Raw genomic sequence first — 27,071 nt, forward strand, 5'->3', positions numbered from 1 at the left:
TCTCGATCTCCTGATGCCGTGATCTGCCCGCCTCGGCCTCCAAAAGTGCTGGGATTACAGGCATGAGCCACGGCTCCCTGCCGATAGTTATTTGTAAGAATGTCAAGTTTTCATCTTCCAGGGCACATTTGTTGCTATACTTGATATGGTTAGGCTTTGTGTCCTCACCCAAATCTCACCTTGAACTGTAATTCCCATATCCCCGTGTGTCAAGGTGGAGGTAACTGAATCATGGGGGTGGTTTCCTGGTTTTCCCCATGCTGTTCTCATGACAGTGAGTTCTCATGAGATCTGATGTAGTTTTTTTTTTTTTTTTTTTGAGACAGAGTTTCACTCTGTCGCCCAGGCTGGAGTGCAGTGGTGCCATCTCGGCTCACTGCAACCTCCACCTCCCCGGTTCAAGTGATTCTCGTGACTTGGCTTCCCGAGTAGCTAGGACTACAGGTGCACACCACCACTCCCGGCTAATTTTTGTATTTTTGGTAGAGATGGGGTTTCACCGTGTTGCCCTGGTTGTTCTGGAATTCCTGACCTCAAGCAATCCACCCACCTTGGCCTCTCAAAGTGGTGGGATTACAGGCTTGAGCCACCTTGCCTGGCCCAGATCTAATGGTTTTATAAGGGGCTTCCCTCTCACACTTCACTGTGCAATTCAGCTTGCTGCCTCCATGTGAAGAAGGACATATTTGCTTCCCCTTCCGCCATGATTGTAAGTTTCCGGAGGCCTCCCAGCCATGCTGAACTGTGAACCTTTCCTTTATAAATTACCCAGCCTCCAGCAGTTCTTTATAGTGGTATGAAAAAGGAGTAGGCCGGGTGCAGTGACTCATGCCTGTAATCCCAGAACTTTGGGAGGCCAAGGCAGATGGATCAGCTGAGGTCAGAAGTTTGAGACCAGCCTGGTCAACATGGTGAAACCCCACCTCTACCAAAAATAAAAAAATTAGCTGGGTGTGGTGGCGGGCACCTGAAATCCCAGCTACTCGGGAGGCTGAGGCAGGAAAATTGCTTCAATCCAGGTGGTGGAGCCCTACACTCCAGCCTGGGGGATAAGAGTGAGACTGTCTCAAAAAAAAAAAAAAAAAAAGAAAAGAAAAGAAAGAAGAAGAAAGGAAGAAAGAAAGCGAAAGAAAGAAAGAAAAACAGACTAATAATCAAAATTTATAAATTAAGAAATAGTTCCCATTTCAATAGATGTACCTAAAAGAAAAAAAGAAAGAATATTCAAAGCATATTATTTTAAAATATGGCAACTATCTGAAGAAACAGCTAAGAAATCTTGTCAAGAGTAAGTTTTGGGACTAGAAAACACTAGGACAGAAGACTTACTTTCATTATAAGCCTTTTGTTTCTTTAGCCACTGTGTATTCTTTTTATAAAAATAAAAGTTAATAGTCAAAGATCTTTCATTTTCTCTGTATTGTAATTACATTTCTCCAAGTATACATTGTGCTTCCTGTCACTGCACATTTAAAATTACTGTTTCTTCTTTTGTAATGTGATTCTCTTCCATTTCTTCTTTTTTATTTTTGAGACAGGGTTTTGCTCTGTTGCTCGGGCTGGAGTGCAATGGCATAATCTCAGCTCACTGCAGCCTTGACCTCTTGGGCTCAAGCAATCCTACCACCTCAGCTTCCCTAGAAACCGGGGTACAGGCACAAGCCACCACGCTCAGCTAATTTTTGTAGTTTTTTGTGGAGATTGGGTTTCACCATGCTACCCAGGCTTTCCATTTCTATAAATCGAAATCTTATCTCCCATAGGAGACAGTCCCACGGTCCAAATTTCCCACAGGACTCAACTGTTCCAGTAGTGATCGACATTCCACCTGTTGTTTGTTTGTTTGAGACAGGGTTTCACTCTGTTGCCCAAGCTAGAACGCAGTGGCACAATCATGGCTCACTGCAGCCTCAACCTCCTAGTCTCAATTGATCCTCCCACCTCAGTCACCCAAGTAGCTAGAATGACAGGTGGGTGCCAGCTAATTTTTTCTTTTGTAAAGACAGGGGTCTTGGCTGGGCGCGGTGGCTCATGCCTGTAATCTCAGCACTTTGGGAGGCCAAGGTGGGCAGATCACAAGGTCAGGAGATCAAGATCATCCTGGCTAACATGGTGAAACCCTATCTCTACTAAAAATAAAAAATAATAAAAATAAAAAATAAAAATAAATAAATAAATAAAAATTAAGCATGGTGGCATGTGCCTGTAGTCCCAGCTACTCAGGAGGCTAAGGCAGGAGAATCACTTGAACCCGGGAGGTGGAGATTGCAGTGAGCTGAGATCGCGTCACTGCACTCCAGCCTCGGCAAAAGATGAGACTCTGTCTCAAAACAAAATAAAATAAAATAAAATAACAAAAATGAGAAACAAAAAAACAGTGAGCTGTGTTGCCCAGGCTGATCTCAAACTCCTGGCCTCAAGTAATCCTCCTGCTTCAGACTCCCAAAGTGCTAGAATTACAGGCTTGAGCCGCCATGCCCAGTCTCACCTTCTATATTCTTGTTAGCTGTCTGTTGATTGTAAACTCCTTATGCACAATATTTTTACGTCATGGCATTTAACAGTCACTTAATTAATATCAACTTTATTAAATTCATCATAAAAATCAAGAGGAGCAGAGGAAATGGGACTAAGGAGGGTGCCATCAGTGACATTAAGTGCATCAGAAAGATGGAGAATATTAGAGCTAGACATTGTATGTGGCCAACAGTTTGAGCATTTTTTTTTTTTTTTTTGAGACGGAGTCTTGCTGTGTCGCCCAGGCTGGATATCAGTGGCACGATCTCCGCTCACTGCAACCTCCGCCTCCCGCATTCAAGTGATTCTCTTGCCTCAACCTCCTGAGTAGCTGGGATTACAGGCACGCACCACCATGCCTGGCTAATTCTTTTGTATTTTTAGTAGAGCTGGGGTTTTGCCATGTTGGCCAGGCTGGTCTTGAACCCCTGACCTCAGGCGATTTGATTGCCTTGGCCTCCCAAAGTGCTGGGATTACAGGTGTGAGCCACGATGCCTGGCCCTGCATCATTTTAAAGGCACATTTCCCCCCCTGCCTGGTTGGTACCGCTTGACTGACACCGTGAGGTATCCAACCCTCACCTTACAGGATTCCTGCCGGAATTTACACAGCAAATGTTTCTCCTATATTTGAGGATTCCTAAGGGGCGGAGAATCGAGTTGCAATGCCAGCCCTTTCTGGGCTTCTGCTGAATTATCATTGTTGAATGATATTAATCATAAGCAGGACATTAAAATGGAAATGAACTCAGGCAGAAATCCTGATTTGCTCTTCCTCTGCTGTCAGAATCCTGTTCTCCCCAAAGCCAAATGGCAGTCTTGTTTCTACCTGTTCTGAATATTTGTAATTCCCTTCATCCTTCTATATGAACTGTAAAAGCTAGGTAACTGTGACTCTTAAAACACAATAATTGTCAGTAAAATAGAAATCATGTATCATCAGTGAAGAATAAGGTCTTCAGAGGCCGGGCGCAGTGGCTCGAGCCTGCAATCCCAGCACTTTGGGAGGCTGAAGCAGGTGGATCACGAGGTCAGGAGTTTGAGATCAGCCTGGCCAGCATGGTGAAACCCCGTTTCTACTAAGAATACAATAATTAGTCAGGCGTGGTGGTGCGCGACTGTAATCCCAGTTACTTGGGTGGCTGAGGCAGGAGAATTGCTTGAACTTGGGAGGTGGAGGTTGTAGTGAACCGAGATGGCACTACTGCACTCCAACCTGGGCAACAGAGCAAGACTCCGTCTTGGGGGAAAAAAAAAAAAAAAACGGCCTGCAGACAACTCACACGTCTCTGCCATTTCCATGAAAAAGTGGAATTACCGTGAGACTGGAGATGATGTAATATTTGAGATATATATATATGTATGTATATATATTTTTTAGACAATCTCTGTCACCCAGTGGTGTGATCATGGCTCATTGTAAGCCTGTAGCTCCTGGGCTCAGGTGATCCTCCCACTTCAGTCTCCCGAAAACTGGAACTATAGGTGCACACCCGCCACCATGCCCAGCTATTTATTTATTTATTTATTTTAAAGAGATGGAGTCTTGCCATGTTGCCCAGACTGGTCTCGAACTCCTGGACTCAAGCAGTCCTCCCGCCTTGGACTACCAAGGTGCTGTGATTACATGCATGAGCCACTGTGACCGGCCTACTTAATCTGAAAGTCCCCATTTTACAGGCAAGGAAACTAAGGAAAATTTAGCGCCTCGCCAGAGTTTATAACGTCTGTGAATGTTCTCCTCTGAATCAGCTGTGGGGACTGAGAAATGTTTGACTGCCATGCTGTGTGGATGCCTTGTCATTAAGACAACCTCCAAGCTATGTATGTGTAGAGAGAAGAAAGTGAGAACCAGTCTACTTTTAATATCCCTAATAAGCCATGGCTTCTAAAAAGACACATCCTGCTGCTCACAATTACAAGCTTCCATGGGCAGCCAAGCTGCCAAATGGTCAAAAAATGCAGAGGGTTTAGTCCCTGGGTCTGGCCTACATCTAAAAGTAAGGTAGTTTTGGGGTGACCAGTATTTTGCTTTTCAGCTTTTAGCCTGAGGTGGGTTGCAAAGGGACAGCTTCCTTTCAGTCCCTGCGGTTGACGTTCCTCTTGGAGGGGACATGCCAGAGGCATTCAGAAGACTAAACTGCCAGGGTTTCCTTGGGGTAGGGGTTGGGGGCCACCAAGGTGGATCTCTTCAAAAAGACTCCAAAACATGGATGCTTCATGGGCTGCCTTGCTTTGGAGAAGTCCACTAAGCTCCTAAGGTGGCGCAAAGTTTGTCCAAAGAAGACACAGGAATGACTGACACCCCAGAATGACTGACACCCCCAAATTTGTGCTTAGAGTGGGGCGTGTCCCATGTCCCTCAGGACTGCAGTGCGTAGAGAGGTGTGAAGGCTGGGACCAGCTCTTCCACAGAGCAACATGGCCGGGCCCAGGGAAATTTAAGGAGTGTTGGTCATGGCTGAAATGGTGGCCTTCTTGTCTTTCCGCAGTCCTCAGCCTGGAGAGCACCTCCAGCTTCAGGTCCAGCTCCTTGTCCCCTGAGGCAGGGCGGTTTGCTCAGGCCAGTCACTTTTTTTTTTTTTTGAGAAGTTTTGTTCCTGTTGCCTAGGCTGGAGTGCGGTGGCACGATCTTGGCTCACCACAACCTCTGCCTCCTGGGTTCAAGCGTTTCTCCTGCCTCAGCCCCCTGAGTAGCTGGGATTACAGGCATGTGCCACCAAACCCAGCTAATTTTGTATTTTTAGTAGAGACAGGGTTTCTCCATGTTGGTCAGGCTGGTGTCGATCTCCCTCCCTTAGGTGATCCGCGCGCCTTGACCTCCCAAAGTGCTGGGATTACAGGCACCTACATGCTCATAATAGTTCTCAGAATTGCACTTCACTGTGTAGAAAAGGTGAGGATTTTCTGCTTCTACAGCATCCATCAGGGTTCTGAAGTCCATACGAAATGTATCCCCTGGAACAGTCGCAGCTGCCTGTGTTATCTGTTGCTAGTCCTTGTGAGGCACCAATCTTGGTGTTTTAATGTCTGCCCCTGGCATCATGCCTAGTCTCTACAAATGCCGGTAATGATGAAAAATGGCAACTCCCCATTTTCTAGTTGGCTTTTGCAGATCCAGACTCAGCACTATGGTGCTCCTTACATGTCTTACTGACTTCTAGTGTGTTTTTCTATTAGTCCATTCTCACACTGCTGTAAATAACTCCCTGAAGCTGGGTGTGGTGGTTCATGGCTGTAATCCCAGCACTTTAGGAGGTTGAGGCAGGTGGATCACCTGAGGTCAGGAGTTCGAGACCACCATGATCAATATGGTGAAACCCCGTTTCTACTAGAAATACTACTACTCGGGAGACTGAGGCAGGAGAATCGTTTGAACCTGGGAGGCGGAGGTTACAGTGAGCTGAGATTGCGCCACTGCACTCCAGCCTGGGCAACAAGAGCAAAACTCCGTCTCAAAAAACAAAGCAAAACAAAACAAAAACCTGCCTGGGACTGGGTAATTTAGAAAGGAAAGAGGTTTAATTGAGTCAGTTCCAGATGACTGGGGAGGCCTCAGGAAACTTAATCATGGTGGAAGGGGAAAGGGAAGAAAGGCACATCTTATATGGCGGCAGGGGAGAGCCAGAGCAAGGAAGGGCCACACCTTTAAACCATCAGATGTCGTGAGAACTTCACTATCAAGAGAACAGCATGGGAGAAACCGCCCCCGATTCAGTCACCTCCCACCTGGTCCCTCCCTCGACATGTGGGGATGACAATTTGAGATGAGATTTGGGTGAGGACAAAGAGCCAAACCATGTCACTATTCGAGCTTCTTCAAGAAGAATGGATGTAGTGCTGTTTACTAAAAATAACAGGTTTTATTCAGAATGACATGCTCCTTGCTCAAGAACAACAAGAGTAACCAGAGAACCAGGGGAGAAAGGTGCTTTAAGTTAGCAATCAGCATGGATAAAGAAACGTTTGAGAAATACCCCAAAACTGAAGTACTGATCAGTAGCCTGGCCCAGGTTCCTTAGACGTGATACTTGTACATGTTCCTGTTAGGCCTTTTTTCTTTGAGACAAGGTGTCGGTCACCCAGGCTGGAGTGCAGTGGTGCGATCTCAGCTCACTGCAGCCTCTGCCTCCTGGGCTCAAGCAATCGTCCCCACCTCAGCCTCCTGAGAAGCTGCGGAAACCGGCACGTCCCACCATGCCTGGCTTATTTTTTAAATTTTTTGGTAGAGATGGGTTCTACGTTGCCCTGCTAAGACTTTGAAATAAGATACAATAGTGAAATAAATGAAGGTTATTACTCTCACGGGAGTGAAAGGTTGAAGGTGTGGTTTAGAGTAGAAATGTGCGTGATTCTGCAATCTAGTTTCCATCCTCCCTACCTTGCTGGCTTATGGCTAACTCCTTGTAGGAAATGCTGTCAGCGTCACCTAAGCAGGCTACAAAGCTGCTTGTCAGAGCAGGACAGTTTATGTGAGTAGCAAAGACAAAAAAAGTCTTGTCAGTGCAAGTATTGGGGGTGGAAGGTCAACCCATTATGGGTAAAATACAAAACTAGGCATGATAGCTTTTTTTTTTTTGAGACAGGGTCTCACTGTCACTCAGGCTGGAGTGCAGTGGTGCAAATGTACATGTTTCAGGCTTTTATTTAGTTACGAAACTTCAGATGGAGTCTCACTCTATTGCCCAGGTTGGAGTGCAGTGGCACAATCTTGGCTCACTGCAACCTCCGTCTCCCAGGTTCAAGTGATTCTCCTGCCTCAGCCTCACGCAAAGTTGGGACTACAGGCGTGCACCACTATGCCCGGCTAATTTTTGTATTTTTAGTAGAGACGGGGTTTCACTATGTTGGCCAGGCTAGTCTCAAACTCCTGACATCAGGTGATCTGCCTACCTCGACCTCCCAAAGTGCTGGGGATTACAGGCGTGAGCCACCACACCCAGCCTATTTTTTTTTGAGACAGAGTTTCGCTTTTATTGCTCAGGTTGGAGTGCAATGGTGCAATCTTGGCTCACTGCAACCTCCACTCCCAGGTTCAAGTGATTCTCCTGCCTTAACCTCCCAAGTAGCTGGGATTACAGGCATGCACCACCACGTCTGGCTAACTTTTTTGTATTTTTAATCAAGACGGGGTTTCTCCATGTTGGTCAGGCTTGTCTGCCTTGGCCTCCTGAGTGCTGGGATTACAGGCATGAGCCACCACACCTGGCCTATTTATTTATTTTTGAAACACAGTTTTGCTCTGTTGCCCAGGCTGGAGTGCAGTGGCACGATCTTGGCTCACTGCAACCTCCGACTTCCAGGCTCAACTGATTCTCCCACCACAGTCTCCTGAGCAACTGGGACTACAGGTGTGCACCACCACACTCGGCTGATTTTTGTATTTTTGGTAGAGACAGGGTTCACCATGTTGCCCAGGCCGGTCTTGAACCCTTGAGGTCAAGTGACCTACCTGCCTCGGCTGCCCTCCCAAAGTGCTGGGATTAAAGGTGTGACTCGCTGCACCCAGCCATGATAGCTTTTCTTACCTCTCATTCTGGTCACCTCTTATCCCAGGTATGTTTATGTAATCTGCTTGCTCTCGATTTTTTTTTTTTTTTTTTTTTTTTTTGAGACGGAGTCTCACTCTGTCGCCCAGGCTGGAGTGCAATGGTGTGATCTCAGCTCACTGCAACCTCCATCTCCCAGGTTCAAGCGATCTCCTGCCTTAGCCTCCCGAGTAGCTGGGACTATAGGCACATGCCACCACGCCCGGGTAATTTTTGTATTTTTAGTAGAGACGGCGTTTCACCATGTTAGCCAGGATGGTCTCAATCTTCTGACCTCGTGATCCACCCACCTTAGACTCCCAAAGTGTTGGGATCATAGGCGTGAGCCACTGCACCCAGCCTTGAATTTGTTGTGAAACTAAATATGTGAGTGCAGAACTTGCAACGAATGGATGAACCATAGACTAATATGAATCAAAGGCTGCTATTAAATTTTTTTTTTTTTTTTTTGAGACGGAGTCTCGCTCTGTCGCCCAGGCTGGAGTGCAGTGGCGCGATCTCGGCTCACTGCAAGCTCCGCCTTCCCGGGCTTACGCCATTCTCCTGCCTCAGCCTCCCGAGTAGCTGGGACCACAGGCGCCCGCCACCTCGCCCGGCTAGTTTTTTGTATTTTTTAGGTAGAGACGGGGTTTCACCGTGTTCGCCAGGGTGGTCTCGATCTCCTGACCTCGTGATCCGCCCGTCTCAGCCTCCCAAAGTGCTGGGATTACAGGCTTGAGCCACCGCGCCCGGCTAAATTCTTAGGTTAAAAAAATAACCTCTTGGCCAGGCCTGGTGGCTCAGGCCTGTAATCCCAGCACTTTTTTAGGAGCCTAGGACAGGAGGATTGCTACAGTGAGCCATGATCATGCCATTGCACTCCACCCTGGGCAACAGGGTAAGATAACATCTCAAAAAAAAGCCACCCCCTAAAACCAATTTCTTGTTTGGAAATTCCGAATGTCCCTCAGAATTTATCATCCACTATGTTCTTCCTTAGCCACTGTAAGCTACATCCGAGTACCCAGGCAGGAAGTTTGAAGGTGGCTTTTGATTTCTAATTAGGATATTCAGACTCCAGCATCTCAACAGAAAATATGCAGAGACATTCTATCAACTTGTGACATACCAGGGGTACATGAATATTCAGGGCTCCACACTACTATATAATGCTGCATTTCTTGGTTTTATTTGAAACAGTGCATATTTTTAGCATTTTATGGTAGGATTTTACACTTGTCATTTACACAAATTACAAGGTTCTGCTTCAAGTTTTTAAAAAAAATTTAAAAATTCAGCCCATGTGCAGCACAAGAATATGCAAAACTACTTTACATTATACACACTTTTTATCAAAGGAGATACAAAATTCTGGCTTGTAGTTTTAGACAAATACAAGAAGCTTCAAACTAGACACAAAGGGTTAACATTAATTCTCAAATATAAGTCTGCACTTTTGTGTTGTAGTTCTCTGAGATGTGAATACCAAATTCCAAGGGATTTTTATGTTTTCCTTCAAAAAGGAAAACTAAAAAAATTCCCGTAAACAAGTCCCTCCCCATCAGCTTGATCTTTCTACAATCCTGCTCTTGCTTCCCTTAGTGCCAGACACTTGCATCATGTTACAGAATTGAGGTGGGCCATTTACATCAGACAAAGACCAGATCCTTTTGAGTAACTCCTCTCCTGCAAAAATCTAAACAAGAATGTATTGATGCAGATAGTTCTGCTACATTTTGTTTAATATGATGTAACTCTTGGTAATCTAGTAAACTGACGCCGGGCAATTAATCAAAGGGAGGAAGAGACAAAGGTCCCTATCAATGCACTTTTTGTTGGTGACACATTGGAAACCTTAGGAATCAAGTTGTCTGATGCTAAGAGAACTTTAATCTCTTTCTAAATAGAACACACCTACTGACCGCTTGAGGGACTTCTCTGATACTTATGCATAGATACTCTTTTTCAGCATGTTGGAGGCAATATTTTATACTTTCTAAAGGGTTCTGAAGAGGCAATAAGGAAGAGTAGGGCTTTTTCTGCCCCTGTAAAGGTATCGTTTTCTATCATTGGTATCCATTGTTCCCTAAGCATCTTCTGATACCTAAATGTGTGTATATGCATATTTAAAATAATTACCCATCTTTCAATCAATACACAGCCAACTCTTGATTATCTATGAGAAACATAAGTGACATTTACTCTCAAACTTCACTCTAACAGAATCATCCACCTTTGATACACTTCATTGTTTTACATCCCATGTACACTACAGCCTATCAAGACCAAGTTATAACACAAATGTTGTTTCCTCTGACCCATGCTAGGAATGTGTAAGGAAATGGAGTGAGCACATTCTGCTAGGGCTTTGCAGATGACCCTACAGTGGACAATGGGGGCAGGATAGAACTCTGGACATGAGAAAAGACAAATTTCACGTTCTTCCAGAATCAGGTCTTACATGCCTTCGTTATTTTGTTCTAAGTTTATGATTAAAATTAAAAACTGAGGCATAGTCACTATTTTATATAGATAATGGAGAGTTGACTGTCATCATGTAATGACTTTAGCTCTTTAACATGAAAAAATTCACAAGCATATGATAAAAAGATTAAAAAGACTGCCATGACATCTAGAAGCATTTATTTTATGCAAAAAACTTAAATATGATTATGTGTACACAAAGTGCACACATTACCTATGCTGAACAATGCTGAGACATAATATATTGATGCAAGTTTTCTAAAATAAACATAAAAATGAGCCCAGACCATCAGACAAAAGCAAAACACTTATTTCCCAGTAGCACAATGCTGAAAATTGATAGCAATCCTAAAACACCTCCAACTTTCCTTACAAAGCTGCCAAAGTCCAACTATTTTTTAAAAATTGACTTTTTTTTTACATTAATAAAAATCTGGTGACAAACATTATAAAACCAAATGCTGGACAGTCTTTACTCCTTTAAAATTCCAAATATTCCAACATAATCACAGGAGTAAAAACCATTTTAAAGTGATATGCTTTATGAAACAAACAACAATATGTACACTTATTGCAAATTATATTAAACTAAAATGAGGGGAAATCAAAATATGAACTGTTTACTACTTGCAAATCAATAATTTTAATTATTTTCTCACTCTGATAAAAATCAGAAAGCAACATTTATAAAATTGCCACCACATCACTTTTCATAGCAGGGAACCGAAATCTGTACATCTCATTTTTGCAGAAAAGTAGGCAGGCAGAAAGAATTATACATAAAAGTTTCCAAAAGGAAAAACAAAGAAATATTTAATCTGATCTCTTTTCTTTTAAAAAATTAATTCAGTAGACTTCTATTTTTTCCTGTGTAACATGGGAATTCCTGGCTCTAAAATGGATGAATTTTCAGTGTCAGTGTAAAGACATCTTGTTACTTTCTTTAAAATAAAAACTGCAGCGTGGAAATTAATGGTGTATTACGCATTTAAACTCCAGATAGGCAGGAACTGGAACCAAGTGTTAAGCAATTTGCTTAATTATTGACTTTTCATAAGAAAAGTCTAGGGGAAGGGGGAGAACAGAGTTGCTTTTAGCCTCTCTCTCAAGAGTTTCTGCTGTACATTTCCATCAGAGGACTTGTGGTCATGTGAAAAGGAAGTAATAGTTTCTGTAGTTTTCAAGGCAGAGAGTGTGTGTTCTGAAGTAAGCTTCATTTTCTGTTCAGGGACATTTGTGAATCCAAGTTTTTGCAGAAGCTGGAGCCTGCTTCTGTTTGGCCTTCATTTTCTCCCTCTGCGAATGCGTTTTTACCTTAGGGATAAGAATAGAATGCACAGTTAGAAAAGATGTGGAGAAGATATAAACCAAACTAAAATGATTTCATTTCTATAGTTGTTATACAAAAAAAATTTTTTTTTTTTTTTAAACTTAAGCATCAGGCTCTCACTCTGTCACTCAGGCTGAAGTGCAGTGGTACGATCATGGCTCACTCAGCCCCAACTCCTGGATTCAAGTGGTCCTCCACGCTCAGCGTCCAGCCTGAGCCTCCCAGGTCGCAAGGACTATAGGCACACACCACCATCGTTGGCTAATTTTTAAATTATTTGTACAGACATAGGGTCTCATTATGTTGCCCAGGCTGGTCTTCAACTCCTGAGCTCAAGTGATCTGGGAATTCACTATGCTTCTCAGATTCACTACGGGGATTACAGGCATGAGTCACCGTGCTTGGCATGTTATCTAAAATCCTTAAAAAGTTTTTTCATTTTTTCACCTGAAACTTGGTTTAAAGAGCCTTTCCCTAAACTATATAAAAACAAAACACCAATAAAGGAGTTTTTGTTTTCAATGACAGTGCTGCTATCCGATGCCCTATTTGCTTACAACAATAAAAGCTATTTATGACACTATGGCAAAATGAATTTATAAAAAGCAAAATAACTTCCGAGACTCCTGAGCTGGGTAAACATATACGTTTCAGCATACTAAAAACACCCCAACCAAACCAGGAGGAAAAATCAGCGTTTTTTTTTTTTTTTTTTTTTAAAAGAGATAAGGAGGAATTCCCCCATCGCATTTCCCTAATAGGGAGGGAAATTCTGATCCCTGGAAGCACAGGAGAGTGGGACATGGCCTCTTTCTCAACTCCTCTCACCTGCTCCTCTTTGGGAGGAGGAGGAACTCATCTAATAGATGCGATTGGGGAAAAGGAACGAGCATGTTGGGTATGGCTTCACCAAGATTTGTTCTTTTGCCCTGAGAAGTGCATTCTGGTTTGTCTGTGGCTGTTCAATTCAGCGGCAAGGCATTAGCAGCCCAACTTGCCTAATTCATTCCACATTTTTATTTATTTTTATTTATTTATTTAGTTTTTTGAGATGGAGTCTTGCTCTGTTGCCAGGCTGGAGTGCAGTGGTGTGATCTGGGCTCACTGCAAGCTCCACCTCCCAGGTTCATGCGATTCTCCTGCCTCAGCCTCCTGAGTAGCTGGGACTACAGGTGTGCACCACCAGGCCCGGCTCATTTTTTGTATTTTTAGTAGAGACAAGGTTTCACCATGTTGGCCAGGACGGTCTTGAACTCCAGACCTCATGATCCGCCTGCCTTGGCCTCCCAAAGTGCTGGGATTACAGGCGTAAGCCACCATGCCTGGCCCATTCTACATTTTTAATCAGCCTGATAAAAAAAAAAAGACTGTCTCCTTTTCAACAAATTTTACACCTAAAAGAGAAAGAAAGATATATTCCCAAACTCCTTTACTATGTACATATTTTATAAAGGTAACAATGCCAAAAGAGCTAAGTGATTATTACAATTCATATAGAGACTATTAGTGATTATTATAATTCATAGACTATTAATTTGTTATACTATTTGAAGCAATTTTAACAATATGCTATTAAAGCTTTTTTTCCTTTCCTTTTTTTTTTGAGGCGGAGTCTTGCTCTATTGCCCAGGCTGGAGTGCAGTGGCATGATCTCGGCTTACCACAACCTCCACCTCCCAGGTTCAAGCAATTCTCCTGCCTTGGTCTCTTGAGTAGCTGGGACTACAGGTGTGCGCCCCCAAGTGCGGCTAATTTTTGTATTTTAAGTAGAGATGGGGTTTCACTATGTTGGCCAGGCTGGTCTTGAACTCTTGACCTCGTGATCAGCCTGCCTTGGCCTCTCAAAGTGCTGAGATTACAGGCGTGAACCACCGTACTGGCCAAAGAATTATTTACAAGCTGCCTGCTATACTTTCAGGAAGCTTCCCCTTCCTAGCCCTGAGTCCTCTGTATTTCCTGGGCTGCTCTCACAGACCTGTGAAAGACCCAGGTCACTGGAAGAGCCTCCTGGACTTGATTCTATGTACCAAGATGTACCAAGATGAATTGCCATCACTGAAAGCACTTGGCTTCTGAAAAATTTCATGTTATTTTGAGAAAAATTCACTTGTTACTAAAAAAAATTCATACTGAACTAATATATAGATGTTTAACACATGAGGATACACACTTGAGGATATATACTTAGGGGTTAATTTTGAGATATGAACCCACATGATGGGAGGAAACTTCAATATACAAATGAGCACAAAAACTCAGTAAATTCTTTGCTTTAAGAAAAACAAATTCTAAGATCCTCGAACACTCCCACACTAAGCATGCTAAACAAAACATGTTAATCCAAAGACTAGAAACCCACAGTCTGTTACCCTACAGATATTCTGTTTAAATTCAGATTCCTCAGAAGTCATAAATTTGGGGTTATTTTTCCACTGATGTTTATTGACAAGCTCATCTTCAAGGAAGAATTTGCCCTTAACTGTAAGCAAAACATACTCAAGAATCAGCAAATCTATTCAGAACATATTTTCAATTCAAAACATTAACTGTTTGCCCTTTGAATGATAGCCTTAACACAAAGAGGAAAAACAACTGAACTAAACTACTGAAATGACCATTCCTTCACCGGAAACTCAGAGACCCAACACTAATGTCCAGCTAATACTGTTGACTGTTCCCTGACCACAGTGAAAATGGCTGATTTTTATTGGTTTTATTGGGTGAACTAAATGAATTTTTGCAAAAGGACTAACAAGTCCAAATGCAGCCCAAAACATAAACAGGACTACTTACTGAAACCCACATACATGCAAATAGCTGAGAGAATACATTTACCACAAAAATCCGATCTAAAAATTCTAATGTTAACTTTAAAACCCTCAGCATCAACTCCCAGCTAAAACTGAGGCCAGTAGGATTTTGCGTATCCTCTCTCTGTTTTGGTGGTATAAAGTATCCTTGAACCATATAGGCAGGAATCAAGCTAAAAATAAACATTACTGACCTAATGTTGTGAGTAAAAACCTAGTAAGAGGAATTCTACAAGGGTTAGCACTTGCCACATATTAGAAGTTATGGCTGTGGTATTAAAATGGCTCTAGAAGCTTAACACATCAGAAATCTATCTAGAAGAGCTGAAGATGAAATGAAGTTAACAAACCTAAAGTGTAAACTGTAGTTGGCATATACTAGGGCCTCAAAAATGATTTTCACTAATTAATGATTAATCATAAAATATGATAGCAAATACCAAGTAATACAACTGGACAAGCTTTCTGGAGGTGGTGCTGGTGTGAAGTACCACTCTGGGGGGGATTCTGTACTCAGATCGACAAAAGAGCACGTATAAAAGACTGGGGTGAGGTTAGGAGGTGAGCTCTTTTAAGGTATTACTGCAGAGTTGTGATCAGAGCAGGAAATGATCATCTGGGAAGTGAAAAATAAAGCAAGTGAAAGGTGTGGAGAATCATGCAAGGAAAAATAAGACTGATAAATTGGGCATCTGGGGTTAGAATGCAGACACACAGAGAAGCACAAGTGTGCCAGGCCTTATTTATCAAGTAAAACCCAGGGCTGAACTTAGTGCAGCAATCCACATCAGACTCCACAAAGTAAGGCCCTTAAAGAGAGCTAATTCTATCACCCTAGGTTCATCTGTAGCTCAGTAATGTGTTTGACTGCTCTCAGGTTTGGCACCTCTATGTCTTCTCTTACCAGTTAGTTGGTTGAAACTGTAAATGATATAAAACCTGAACAGGATGATCCTCACCAGGTCTCACGAAAATGCAGGTGGAATGTCAAATCACTCACAGGGAATACTAGCAGTTTATGAGAGCTATGTTTAGAATCTTGTAGCAAGGTGGAAGCTGCAGTTCCACATGAAATAAAAATAGTTAGCACTTTCAGGATTTTGACCATTCAACTGAAGGACATTCAAAACATCAGCTGAGGCTGGGCGTGGTGGCTCATACCTGTAATCGTAACACTTTGGGAGGCTGAGGTGGGTGGATCACGAGGTCAGGAGATCAAGACCAGCCTAACCAACGTGGTGAAACCCCATCTCTACAAAAATACAAAAATTAGCTGGTGTGGTGGCACACACCTGTAGTTCTAGCTACTAGAGAGGCTGAGGCAGAAAAATTGCTTGAATCCAGGAGGTAGAGGTTGCAGGGAGCCAAGATTGTGCCACTACATTCCAGCCTGGGTGACTCCATCTAAAAAAAAAAAAAAAAAAAAAAAGAAATTTCTGGCCAGGCACGGTGGCTCACGCCTATAATCCCAGAACTTTGAGAGGCCGAGGTGGGCGAATCACCAGGTCAGGAGATCGAGACCATCCTGGTTAACACGGTGAAATCTCGTCTCCACTAAAAATACAAAAAATTAGCTGGGCGTGGTGGCGGGCACTTGTAGTCCCAGCTACTTGGGAGGCTGAGGCAGGAGAGTGGTGTGAGCCCAGGAGGTGGAGCTTGCAATGAGCTGAGATGGAGCCACTGCACTGCAGCCTGGGCGAGAGAGCGAGACTCCGTCTCAAAAAAAAAAAAAAAAAAAAATTCCAAATACTACATAAATTAATAAATTAGAGGAGAAACACAGCTGCAGCTACTGTTGTGAGCAGTATGTGAGGCAGACCAGATAATAAGTGACATGCTGGGATCTTAAGCCATGCCCTGTGTAGCACTAGCCAAGTGACCTGAGCAAAGTCCTTTCAGGTCTTCATTTCCTTACCGCTCATATAGTGTGGTACTTGCTTCATAATGGATGTTGGCAGGTCAGATATCTGCTCATAAAACATTTCCTACTGTCACTACTAATACAGATGCCAGGCACCTATCACTCAGGCTGGAGTACAGTGGCACCATCATGGCCCACTGGAGCTATGAACACTAAGGCTCAAAACAGTCCTCCTGCCACAGCATCCCAAGTAGCTGGGACCATACAGGTGAATACCACCATGCCTGGCTAATTTCTTTTTAAATTTTTTGTAGAGACAGGGTCTTGTTATAGTACCAAATACCATTTGAACTAATTTTTGTTAATTTTCATTTTTTTGAGACAGAGTCTCACTCTGTTGACCAGGCTGGAGTGCATTGGCATGATCTTGGATCACTGCAACCTCCGCCTCCCCGTTTTAAGCGATTCTCCTGCCTCAGCCTCCCAAGTAGCTGGGATGACAGGTGTGTGCCACCACGCCTAGCTAATTTTTGTATTTTTAGTAGAGATAGGGTTTCACCATGTTGGCTAGGCTGGTCTCAAACTCCCGACCTCAAGTGATCTGCCCGCCTAGGCTTCCCAAAGTGCTGGGATTAAAGGTGTGAGCCACCATGCCCAGCCCATTCGAACTTTTAATTTAACTTTTAATTTTCACCCCAGTCTTGTTCTTGGCATTGGGTGTTACATTCAATTAAAGTATGCCATTTTCAAAAACATCTGATCTATCTCTCGGTTTTCCTCTCTGACCCTAAAATGCAAGGATTTTGTTCGCATATACTACCAAAAGAGGTGAAAAAGATGAGTAGAGTTGATCTAATTTAACTGGTGATTATTTCAAATAAACTACTGTTTTTACTTAGTTACTAAAACTGTGTTCAGCTGGGTGCAATGGCTCACGCCTATAATCCCATTTATATAAGGGATCAAAAGCTATATAGCCCTTTATACCTGGGTTTCCTCCACTTTGAGGAGAAAATGACAGTACTGGGGAGAATGACAGTACTAAGCCACATAGAGTTGTTTTTGTTTTTTGAGATGGAGTCTTGTTCTGTCATCCAGGTTGGAGTACATGGTGCGATCTTGGCTCACTGCAACCTCCGCCTCCTGAGTTCAAGCAATTCTTCTGCCTCAGCCTTCTGAGCTGGGATTAGAGGCACGTGCCACCATGCTTGGCTAAATTTTGTGTTTTTAGTAGAGAGGGGATTTCACCATATTGGTCAGGCTGGTCTTGAACTCCTGACCTCGTGATCTGCCCGCCTTGGCCTCCCAAAGTGCTGGGATTACAGGTGTGAGCCATCGTGTCCAGCCATAGAGTCGTTTTAAGGATACCATGGGTTCACAAACAAAGAGCTTATTATTGAGCTTGGCTTATAATAAGCACTATATTACTGTTAGCTGTTTTTTTAACACAGTAAGTTTTAAAATTGTGATAAAATATATATCAAATACAATTTATCATTTTAACAATTTTTAAGTACAGAGTTTAATGGCATTAAGAATATAAAGGGACTGGCGCGATGGCTCACACCTGCAATCCCAGCACTTTGGGAGGCTGAGGCAGGCGGATCACCTGAGGCGGGGAGTTCAAGACCAGCCTGACCAACAGGGAGAAACCCCGTCTCTACTAAAAATACAAAATTAGCCAGGGTTGGTGGTGCGTACCTGTAATCTTAGCTACTAGGGAGGCTGAGGCTGAGGCAGGAGAATTGCTTGAACTGGGAGGCGAAGGTTGTGGTGAGCCAAGATCACACCATTGCACTCCAGCCTAGGCAAGAAGAGCGAAACTCTGTCTCAAAAAAAAAAAAAAAAAAAAAAGAATATTAGGGGTCTGGCTGCCCAACACAGTGAAACCCGTCTCTACTACAAAAACAAAAATTAGCCGGGCGTGGTGGTGCACATCTGCAGTCCCAGCTACTCAGGAGGACGAGGCATGAGAATCGCATGATTCAGGAGTTTGAGACCAGCCTGGGCAACACAGCAAGACTCAAAAGATTTAAAAAGAAATTAGCCAGCCATTGTGGTGCACACCTGTGGTCCCAGCTACTTGGGAGGCTGAGGCAAGAGGACTGCTTGAGCCTCAGTGCTCTCATAGAACAAAGTGAGCCATGATGGTGCCACTGCACTCCAGCCTCAGTGACAGAGACTGGTCTCTCAAAAAAGTTGTGCAAAAACCGGGCACGGTGGCTCACGCCTATAATCCCAGCACTTTGGGAGGCCGAGGTGGGTGGTTTGCCTGAGGTCAAGGAGTTTAAGACCAGCCTGGCCAACATAGTGAAACCCCATCTCTACCAAAAAAAAAAAATAAAGTAAAATAAAATTAGCTGGGTGTGGTGGCGGGTGTGTGTAATCCCAGATACTAGGGAGATGGAGGTAGGAGTATCGCTTGAACCTAGGAGGCGGAGGTTGCAGTGAGCTGAGATCGTGCCATTGCACTCCAGCCTGGGCAACAAGAGTGAAACTCCGACTCAAAAAAAAAAAAACAAAAATGTTTGAAGAGAGTCCCTATCAGAGCAATAGGAATTCTGCTAAAATTGAAGCAAGAAAAGCATCAAATGTCTGGTGAAGCTTGGGTACAAGAATGGTGAAATCATTGATGCTTTAGGAAAAGTTTATGGGACAATGCCCCAAAGAAATCGGTAGCTTAAAATTGGTAAATTGTGTGTGTGTGTGTGTGTGTGTGTGTGAGACAGGGTATCCTCTGTCAACCAGGCTAGGGTGCAGTGAGGAAGTGGCATGATCATGGCTCACTGTAGCCTTGACCTCCCAGGCTCAGGTGATCCTCTCACCTCAGCCTCTGAAGTAGCCAGGACTATAGGCACACACCAGACAGCTGGCTAATTTTTCTTTTTCTTTTTTTTGTAGATATGGGGTTTTGCCGTATCGCCCAGGCTGGTCTCAAACTCCTAGGCTCCAGTTATCTGCCAGCCTCAGCCTCCCAAAGTGGTAGGATTATAGGCATGAACTATGATGCCCAGCTGGATAAATTGTTTCAGGAAAGGTTGAGACGATGTTGAACATCATGCCCTCCACATTAATTTATGAGGAAAAAAATTCATCTTGTTTTTGCCAATTCAAGAGGACTGACAAAAAAAGCAGAAACAATAGTCAATACTGTGGTCATTTCAATTGGTTCAGCTTACAAAATTCTGACTGAGAAATTAAAATTAAGCAAGCTTTCTACTCACTGGCTGTTAAAACCCTTTGCACCTAGATCAGCTGTAGACAACAGTAGAGCTTTTGATGGAAAGTCTAGACAAGTAGGATCAAGATCCTAAAGCACTTCTTCAAAGAACTGCAATGGGAACTGAAACATGACTTTACCAGTACAATCCTGAAGACAAAGCACAATCAAAGCAATTTAGCAGGGCATGATAGCATGTGCCTGTAGTCCCAGCTACTAGGGAGGTTGAGGCTGCAGTGAGGCAAGACCACGCCATTGCACTCTAGCCTGGGCAACAGAGTCAGATATTGTCTCAGAAAAAAAGGGTACTAAGAGGTGAAAGTGGTCAAGTGATCCAGTGAAAGGAAAAGTAGACTGGTCAAGAGTAAAGGTCATGGCAACAGTTTTTTGGGATGCTCGAGGCATTTTGCTTGTTGAGTTTTTGGAAAGCCAACAAATGATAACATCTGATTATGAGTGTTCAATCAAAGTCAAAGCTTTAGCAGAAAAATGCCCGGGAAAGCTTCACTAGAGTCCTCCTCCACCATGACAACACTCTTGCTCATTCCTCTAACCAGACAAGGGCAATTCTGCAAGAGTTCCCATGGGAAATCATTAGGCATCCCGCTTACAGTACTGATTTGGCTCCTTCTGACTTCTTTTTGCGTCTTAATCTTAAAAAAATCTTTAAAGAGTACCAATTTCTTTTGGTCAATAATGAAAAAAACAGTTTGAAATGGTTAAACGGACACTCAGTTCTTTGGGGATGGACTAAATGGCTTTTATCATTGCTTACAAAAGTGTCTTGAAGTTGATGGAGCTTATGTTGAGAAATAAAGTTTGTTTTTATCTCTTAACTCCACTTTTCCATGACCTTTCTGAAGCGGTCAATTATTTATATTATGTACAATCTTTACCACCAACCCTCTCTATAAGTTTTTCACCTTCCCCAACTGAAACTCCATCCCCATTAAACACTAAAGCCTATCCCCACTACCCTCAGTGTCAGGCTCAGGCAATCCTCCCACCTCAGTCCCCTGAGTACAGGCACACAACATCATGCCTAATTTTGTATTTTATTTATTTTTGAGATGGAGTCTCACTCTGTCATCCAGACTGGAGTGCAGTGGCACAATCTCTGCTCACTGCAACCTCTACCTCCCGGGTAGCTGAGATTACAGGGGTATGCCACCACACGTGGCTAATTTTTTGTATTTTTAGTGCAGACAGGCTTTCACCACATTGGTCAGGCTGATCTTGAACTCCTGACCTTAAATGATCTGCCCACCTTGGCGTGGCCTCCCAAAGTGCTGGGATTATAGGTGTGAGCCACCGCATCTGGCCATAAACATTGCCACTGAGACTAGAAAACCATCACAGAATACTGTATTCTGAATGACACACTGCCCATTGATCTACTACTGGCATATTTAAGATCTCTAATGTGCCTTTTCACTCCGTAAAGAGAAGGCCAAATGCCGTTTGATGATAGTGGGGCACATAGTGTAACTAAAAGCAAAGCAATGCATTTTACAATGCTGTAAACGAGAGAAGGTCTAATTGCTATTGAAAAAGTTTTCAGGGTTCAAGTGTGTATCTGTTTTTTATTTTTTTTAAATTTTGAGACGGAGTCTCACTCTGTCATCCAGGCTGGAGCATAGTGGCCGGATCTTGGCTCACTGCAACCTCTGCCTCCCAGGTTCAAGCAATTCTCCTGCCTCAGCCTCCCGAGTAGCTGGGACTACAGGTGCATACCACCATGCCCGGCTAAGTTTTGTAATTTTAGTAGAAACGGGGTTTCTCCATGCTGGCCAGGCTGGTCTCAAACTCCTGACCTCAGATGATTCGCCCACCTTGGCCTCCCAAAGTGCTGCAACTGCAGGCATGAGCCACTGCACCTGGCCTCAAGAATGTATCTGTACGTTTTAGTCAGATGGTACAGGGACAGCTAATGGTAGGTAAGGTCAGGTGGCTTAGGTAACCTGTGTGTGATGATTAGTACTTTTTTGTGTATAGGTGAAGAAAAGGACAGATCTCTTGAAACTGTTTAGAGAATTTTGGCAATCTCCAGGGAAACATTCAACTTCTTATAACTGAAAAATGTATGTTAAGGGGTAAGGAAACTAGAATTCAAAACAGTAACGATAACAGTTGGGCATTTATTTTGTACTAGGCCTTTTGCTAGGTGCTTTCTTTATATTTACTGATCCATTTAATTCTTAGAGGAACCCTTTAAGATACATACTGTCATACTAATGAAAAAGGGAAGCAGAGGTTCAATAAAAGTCCAGGTTTGAGAAGAAAGTCATGTAAAATTTGCCCCTAATACTGGCTTTCATTACTACACTTACTAGTTAATAGAAACAGAAGTGAGTAGGAGAAACACACTAGTACTCAGATCAGGTTTGAGCCTTCTGGATCAGATGCCATGAGAGGATGCGAAAGGTTGCCAAGAGGGCACTTAGATGATGTAGAAATTTAATAGTTCAAAATTTCAGAATTTCATAAATGCTAATTTTTTTGTTTTTTTTGAGATGGAGTCTCACTCTGTTGCCCAGGCTGGAGTGCAATGGCGCAATCTCTGCTCACTGCAACCTCTGCCTCCTGGGCTCAAGCAATTCTCTTGCCTCAGCCTCCTGGGTAGCTAAAATTACAGGTGCCCATGCCCATGACCAGGTTTTTTTTGTATTTTTTTGTATTTTTAGTAGAGACGGAGTTTCACCATGTTGGCCAGGTTGGTCTCAAACTCCTGACCTCAGGTGATCTGCCCGCCTTGGCCTCCCAATGTGTTGGGATTACAGGTGTGAGCCACCGGGGCCCAGCTCATAAATGACAATATTTTAAATGTTTTTATACATATGCTTCAGTGACTTTTTTTTTTTTTTTTTTTGGAGACAGAGTCTCCTTCTGTTGCCCAGGCTGGAGTGCAGTGTCGCAATCTTGGCTCACTGCAACCTCTGCCTCCTGGGTTCAAGTGATTCTCCTGCCTCAGCCTCCCAAGTAGCTGGGATTACAGGCACGCATCACCACACCTGGCTAACTTTCTGCATTTTCTTTTTTTTTTTTTAATTTTAGTAGAGATGGAGTTTTACCATGTTCATTAGGCTGGTCTTGAACTCCTGACCTCAGGTGATCCACCCACCTAGGCTTCCCAAAGTGCTGGGATTATAGGCATGAGTCACCGCGCCTGGCCTGACATTGAGTTTTATAAAAATAATGAAGCAGGATAGTGGGGGTATCCTGAGCTGATCAAATCTGGGACTCTTCCCTAGAAGGAACTCAAATACCTGCAGTCTAATTTCAGGGGTAAATGAGTTAGGTACGTAAGGAAAAAAGGAGGACGAGTTAAGTTCTAAGGCCAAGGTGAAAGGAGCCACCTTCTAGATTTCCAAAAGGAAAAGTCTGAAATCTCAGCCCAAGAATGATCAAAGATGAACAGTTTGGTAAGCCGTTTCTCTGGGCAGGGTGGGGAAGATGTAAGTTGTTGACCTGTGTTAGAATTAATGAAGAATTAAAGAGTGGGGCCTATTACCTATTGACATTTCATGACTGTTTTCTCCATTATGGGAAATTGTATCCAAAAGGTAGCCCTTATTTTATGTAAACCTCTGCAACCACTTGAAAGGCACTAAGTGAAAGAAATACTTGTCTTGTTAACGAAAATAGAAATATCAAAATACCATATACTAAAAAAAATTACACAAAGAAAAAAAGATTTTTCTGCAAATTCGTGCCTTAAAACTGGAGGTTATGAGATAATAACAGATGCTATTATAAACTGACCCAGGAAAACCAGATGCAGGTTTCACTCTCAAATGCTTAGGTGTTGGGGTGACTGGCACTAAGGATATACTAGGAATAAAACAGAATGTCTAAATTCCCACTTCAGGAAGAATGGCATACATTACCTTTGTAAGTCAATTTGTCTTTCTGCTGGTGCTGCCTTTTTGGCTAAATCTTGCAGTTTGGGTGCTTTGGCATTACCTGCTTCCAAACCCCCAGGGCTCTCCTGACCCACTGCGGCTCTCTTCCTTCCCTTGTTAATAGGTTTATTTAGATCATCATTTTTGGTTGCATTGCCCTGAGATTCAGACTTGGGTCGACGTCCTCTCCTGGGTTTGGAAGGGGCAGGTGGTCCCGATTCATCTACTTTCTCATCTGTTTTTTGTTGGATATTCTCTGCACCAGCTGCTGTTACTGTTCTTTTCTTTCCTCGGTCACTGCTGATGTTGCCCTGGGTAGCCTGATCAGAATTAATTTCCTAAAAAAGCACAAAACAATTCCATAAACACAAATTCCTTAAATATTAATAATCTCTATTAGAAAAGAGTGTTTTGAAAGTATTTTAAAGGAGTCTGGATTCGAGGGCTTCCAGTTAACTGCTTACATCACATTAGGAAAGTAAGCTCCTTGAGGAGAGTGACTGTGTCTGGTACCCACCATGGTGAATAGCATATATAATGTGCTCTATGAATGCTCACTAAAAAGCAAAGGCTGGAACAGTGGTTCACGCCTGTAATTGCAGCACTTTGGGAGGCTAAAGCGGGAGGATCGCTTGAGCCCAGGAGTTCCAAACAATCCTCGACAACATAGTGAGATCCTATCTCTACAAATAATTTTAAAAATTAGCTGGGCATGGTGGCTCATGCCTGTAGTCCCAGCTGCTTAGGAGACTGAGGTGGGAGGAATGCTTAAGCCTGGGAGGCTGAGGTTACAGTAAGCAGAGATTATGCCACTGGACTTCAGCCTGGGTGACAAAGGGAGATCTTATCTCAAAAATAGTAATTGCAGGCCTGGCATGGTGGCTCACACCTGTAATCACAGCACGTTGGGAGGCCGAGGAGGGTGGATCACCTGAGGTTGGGAGTTCAAGATCAGCCTGACCAACAAGGAGAAACCCCGTCTCTACTAAAAATATAAAATTAGCCAGGTGTAGTGACCTATGCCTGTAATCCCAGCTACTCGGGAGGCTGAGGCAGGAGAATAGCTTGAACCTGGGAGGCAGAGGTTACAGTGAGCCGAGATTGCACCATTGCACTCCAGCCTGGGCAACAAGAGTGAAACTCTGTCTCCGGAAGAAAAAAATTGCAATAATAAAAATATAAAGCACAAATAGTACTTGAAAAATAAAATTTACTTGGTTTTGTTGTTACACTCCATCCAAATGAAAGGTTCTTCTTATTGATGGTATGTACTAAATCTGTCACTTTTTAAAAGAAAAGTATTTTCAGAATTCTACATGCTATTAATGTTTTCTTTGTCTATAAGTACATCTAAGTATAATAATCTTTGTAGTTCTGTAACGTGAAGTTCTTTTTCATCTCATCCCAGTTGCAATGAGCTGAGATCATGCCACTGCCCTCCAGCCTGAGTGACAGAGAAAGACTGTCTCAAAAACAAAACAAAGCAAAACAAAACACAGAAATTATTATTTTAACTGACATAATTCTGATTGATTAAAGAGAAAGAGAGTAATACAATCATCGAAAAAATTAGATTAAATCTTTTTAATTAACTAATTTTCATTTTCCCCAGAAAATATTCCCAGAAAGACAAGGAAAAATAAATGACAAATCTTCCATGTTTCAAGAAAATTTAGTTCAAAGAAAATTCCCAGGAGTAACAATTTAAGTGAGAAAACCCACAAATCAGTGTTTTACTTTAGAGTTTCCTTTTTTTTTTGAGATAGGACCTCGCTCTGGTTGCCCAGGCTGGAGTGCAGTGGCGCAATCTCAGCTCACTGCAGCTAAAGTCATTCTCCCACCTCAGCGTTCCTAGCAGCTGGGACTACAGGCAGATACCACCATGCTCAGCGAATTTTTCTATTTTTAGTAGAGATGGGGTTTCACCCAGTTGCCCAGGCTGTTCTCAAACCCCTGGACTCAAGCAATTCACCTGCCTCAGCCTCGCAGAGTGTTGGGATTACAGGCGTGAGCTACCGTGCCCAGCCTGGAGTCTCCTTTAATGTTAAGCCTCACTTTAGTGAACAGATAATCCATGAAAGGACAAGAGTAAGACGGCTTGCAGGAATTGAACTGTGAAAACAATACATAACGGATCAGAGAAGAAACATGCAAAGTCATCTTCGGGAATGATGGCGACTGCTGGACATAACGGAACGGATCAACACCACCACCAAGTATTGGTCTAAACATGATCAAGGTTTTAACCTGGAGTAGGAACCACTTGTTCAACTGAAAGTTTAATAGGTGTGGGGGTTCTTGGGCATAGATTGAGGAACAAAACAGGTATGGTTCTTCATATAGGTTAGTACGGTAGGTAACTGATTTTTAAAAAGGTAAATACTTAAGCACACACCTGTGTGCTAACAGGGTAAAGAAGCTGAGTTAGATGAGACAAGGATAACAACTTTAAAACGGGCAAAATATGAACAGGCAATTTACAGAACAGCACATCAAATGGTCAATAAACATACTGGCAGTCAGAGAAATGCAAATTAAAGTAGCAGGGCATTAGATCTGGTAAGTGGAGACAGAAAAAAATTCAAATGAATCGTAAAACATGTTGTTGTTGGTATACAGAGAAGAAAGTACTCTCATACCCTGCTGCTAGAAATGTCAAGTGTTCCAATCTCTCACGAAACCAATATGGAAATATCTAAAAGCTCTAATGCATTTATCCTTTGACCCACTAATACTACTCTGAGATATTCAGCCCACAGAAATAAAAGCACCAGTAAGTGTGCTTCTGTATGTGTGTGTGTGTGTGTGTGTGTATGTCTTTTTTTTTTTTTTTTTTTTTTGGTGACGGAGTTTCGCTCTTGTCATCCAGGCTGGAGTGCGGTGGCACAATCTTGGCTCACTGCAACCTCCGCCTCCCAGGTTCAAGCAATTCTCCTGCCTCAGCCTTATGAGTACCTGGGATTACAGGAGCATGCCACCATGCCCAGCTAATTTTTTGTATTTTTAGTAGAGACTGGGTTTCACCATATTGGGCAGGCTGGTCTCGAACTCCTGACCTCGTGATCTGCCTGCTTCAGCCTCCCAAAGTGCTGGGATTACAGGCGTAAGCCACCGCACCCGGCTGCTTGTGTGTATATTTTATTATTTTACACACAGTAAGTTTATAAACAATATTTATTGCGACATCATAGTAGAAAAAAAGGGAAAGTATATGTGTATACAAATGTGAAAATAAGATTAAACTGTTGAAAAAGAAAAAAAGAGGGCCGGGTGAGACTCTCGGAAAAAAAAAAAAAAGAAAAGAAAGTTGAAATAAGGGTTTGGAGCAATATTACAGATCAAGCTGAAAGGAAGGTTTGGATATAATAGAAATTAGAATTTAAATTTCCAATTTCAAAATTACATAGACTTTTAGGAAA

At 42.9% G+C, this 27,071-nt stretch overlaps 1 protein-coding gene across 1 annotated transcript in view; it reads right to left on the minus strand.

Moving 5' to 3' along the window:
- Positions 1-9,212: 9,212 nt before the first annotated feature.
- PDS5A (PDS5 cohesin associated factor A) overlaps positions 9,213-27,071 on the minus strand; it is a 169,578-nt gene continuing 151,719 nt past the window's right edge. The window contains exons 32-33 of the mRNA XM_025385282.1: positions 23,638-23,990; positions 9,213-11,843 (exon numbers count right to left, since the gene is read on the minus strand). Coding sequence (XP_025241067.1) covers positions 11,840-11,843; positions 23,638-23,990 — 357 coding nt within the window. The 3' untranslated portion in view covers positions 9,213-11,839. The remainder of the gene's footprint in view (positions 11,844-23,637; positions 23,991-27,071) is intronic.

The sequence above is a fragment of the Theropithecus gelada genome, chromosome 5 (genome assembly GCF_003255815.1).
Source record: "Theropithecus gelada isolate Dixy chromosome 5, Tgel_1.0, whole genome shotgun sequence".
Taxonomy (NCBI): domain Eukaryota; kingdom Metazoa; phylum Chordata; class Mammalia; order Primates; family Cercopithecidae; genus Theropithecus; species Theropithecus gelada.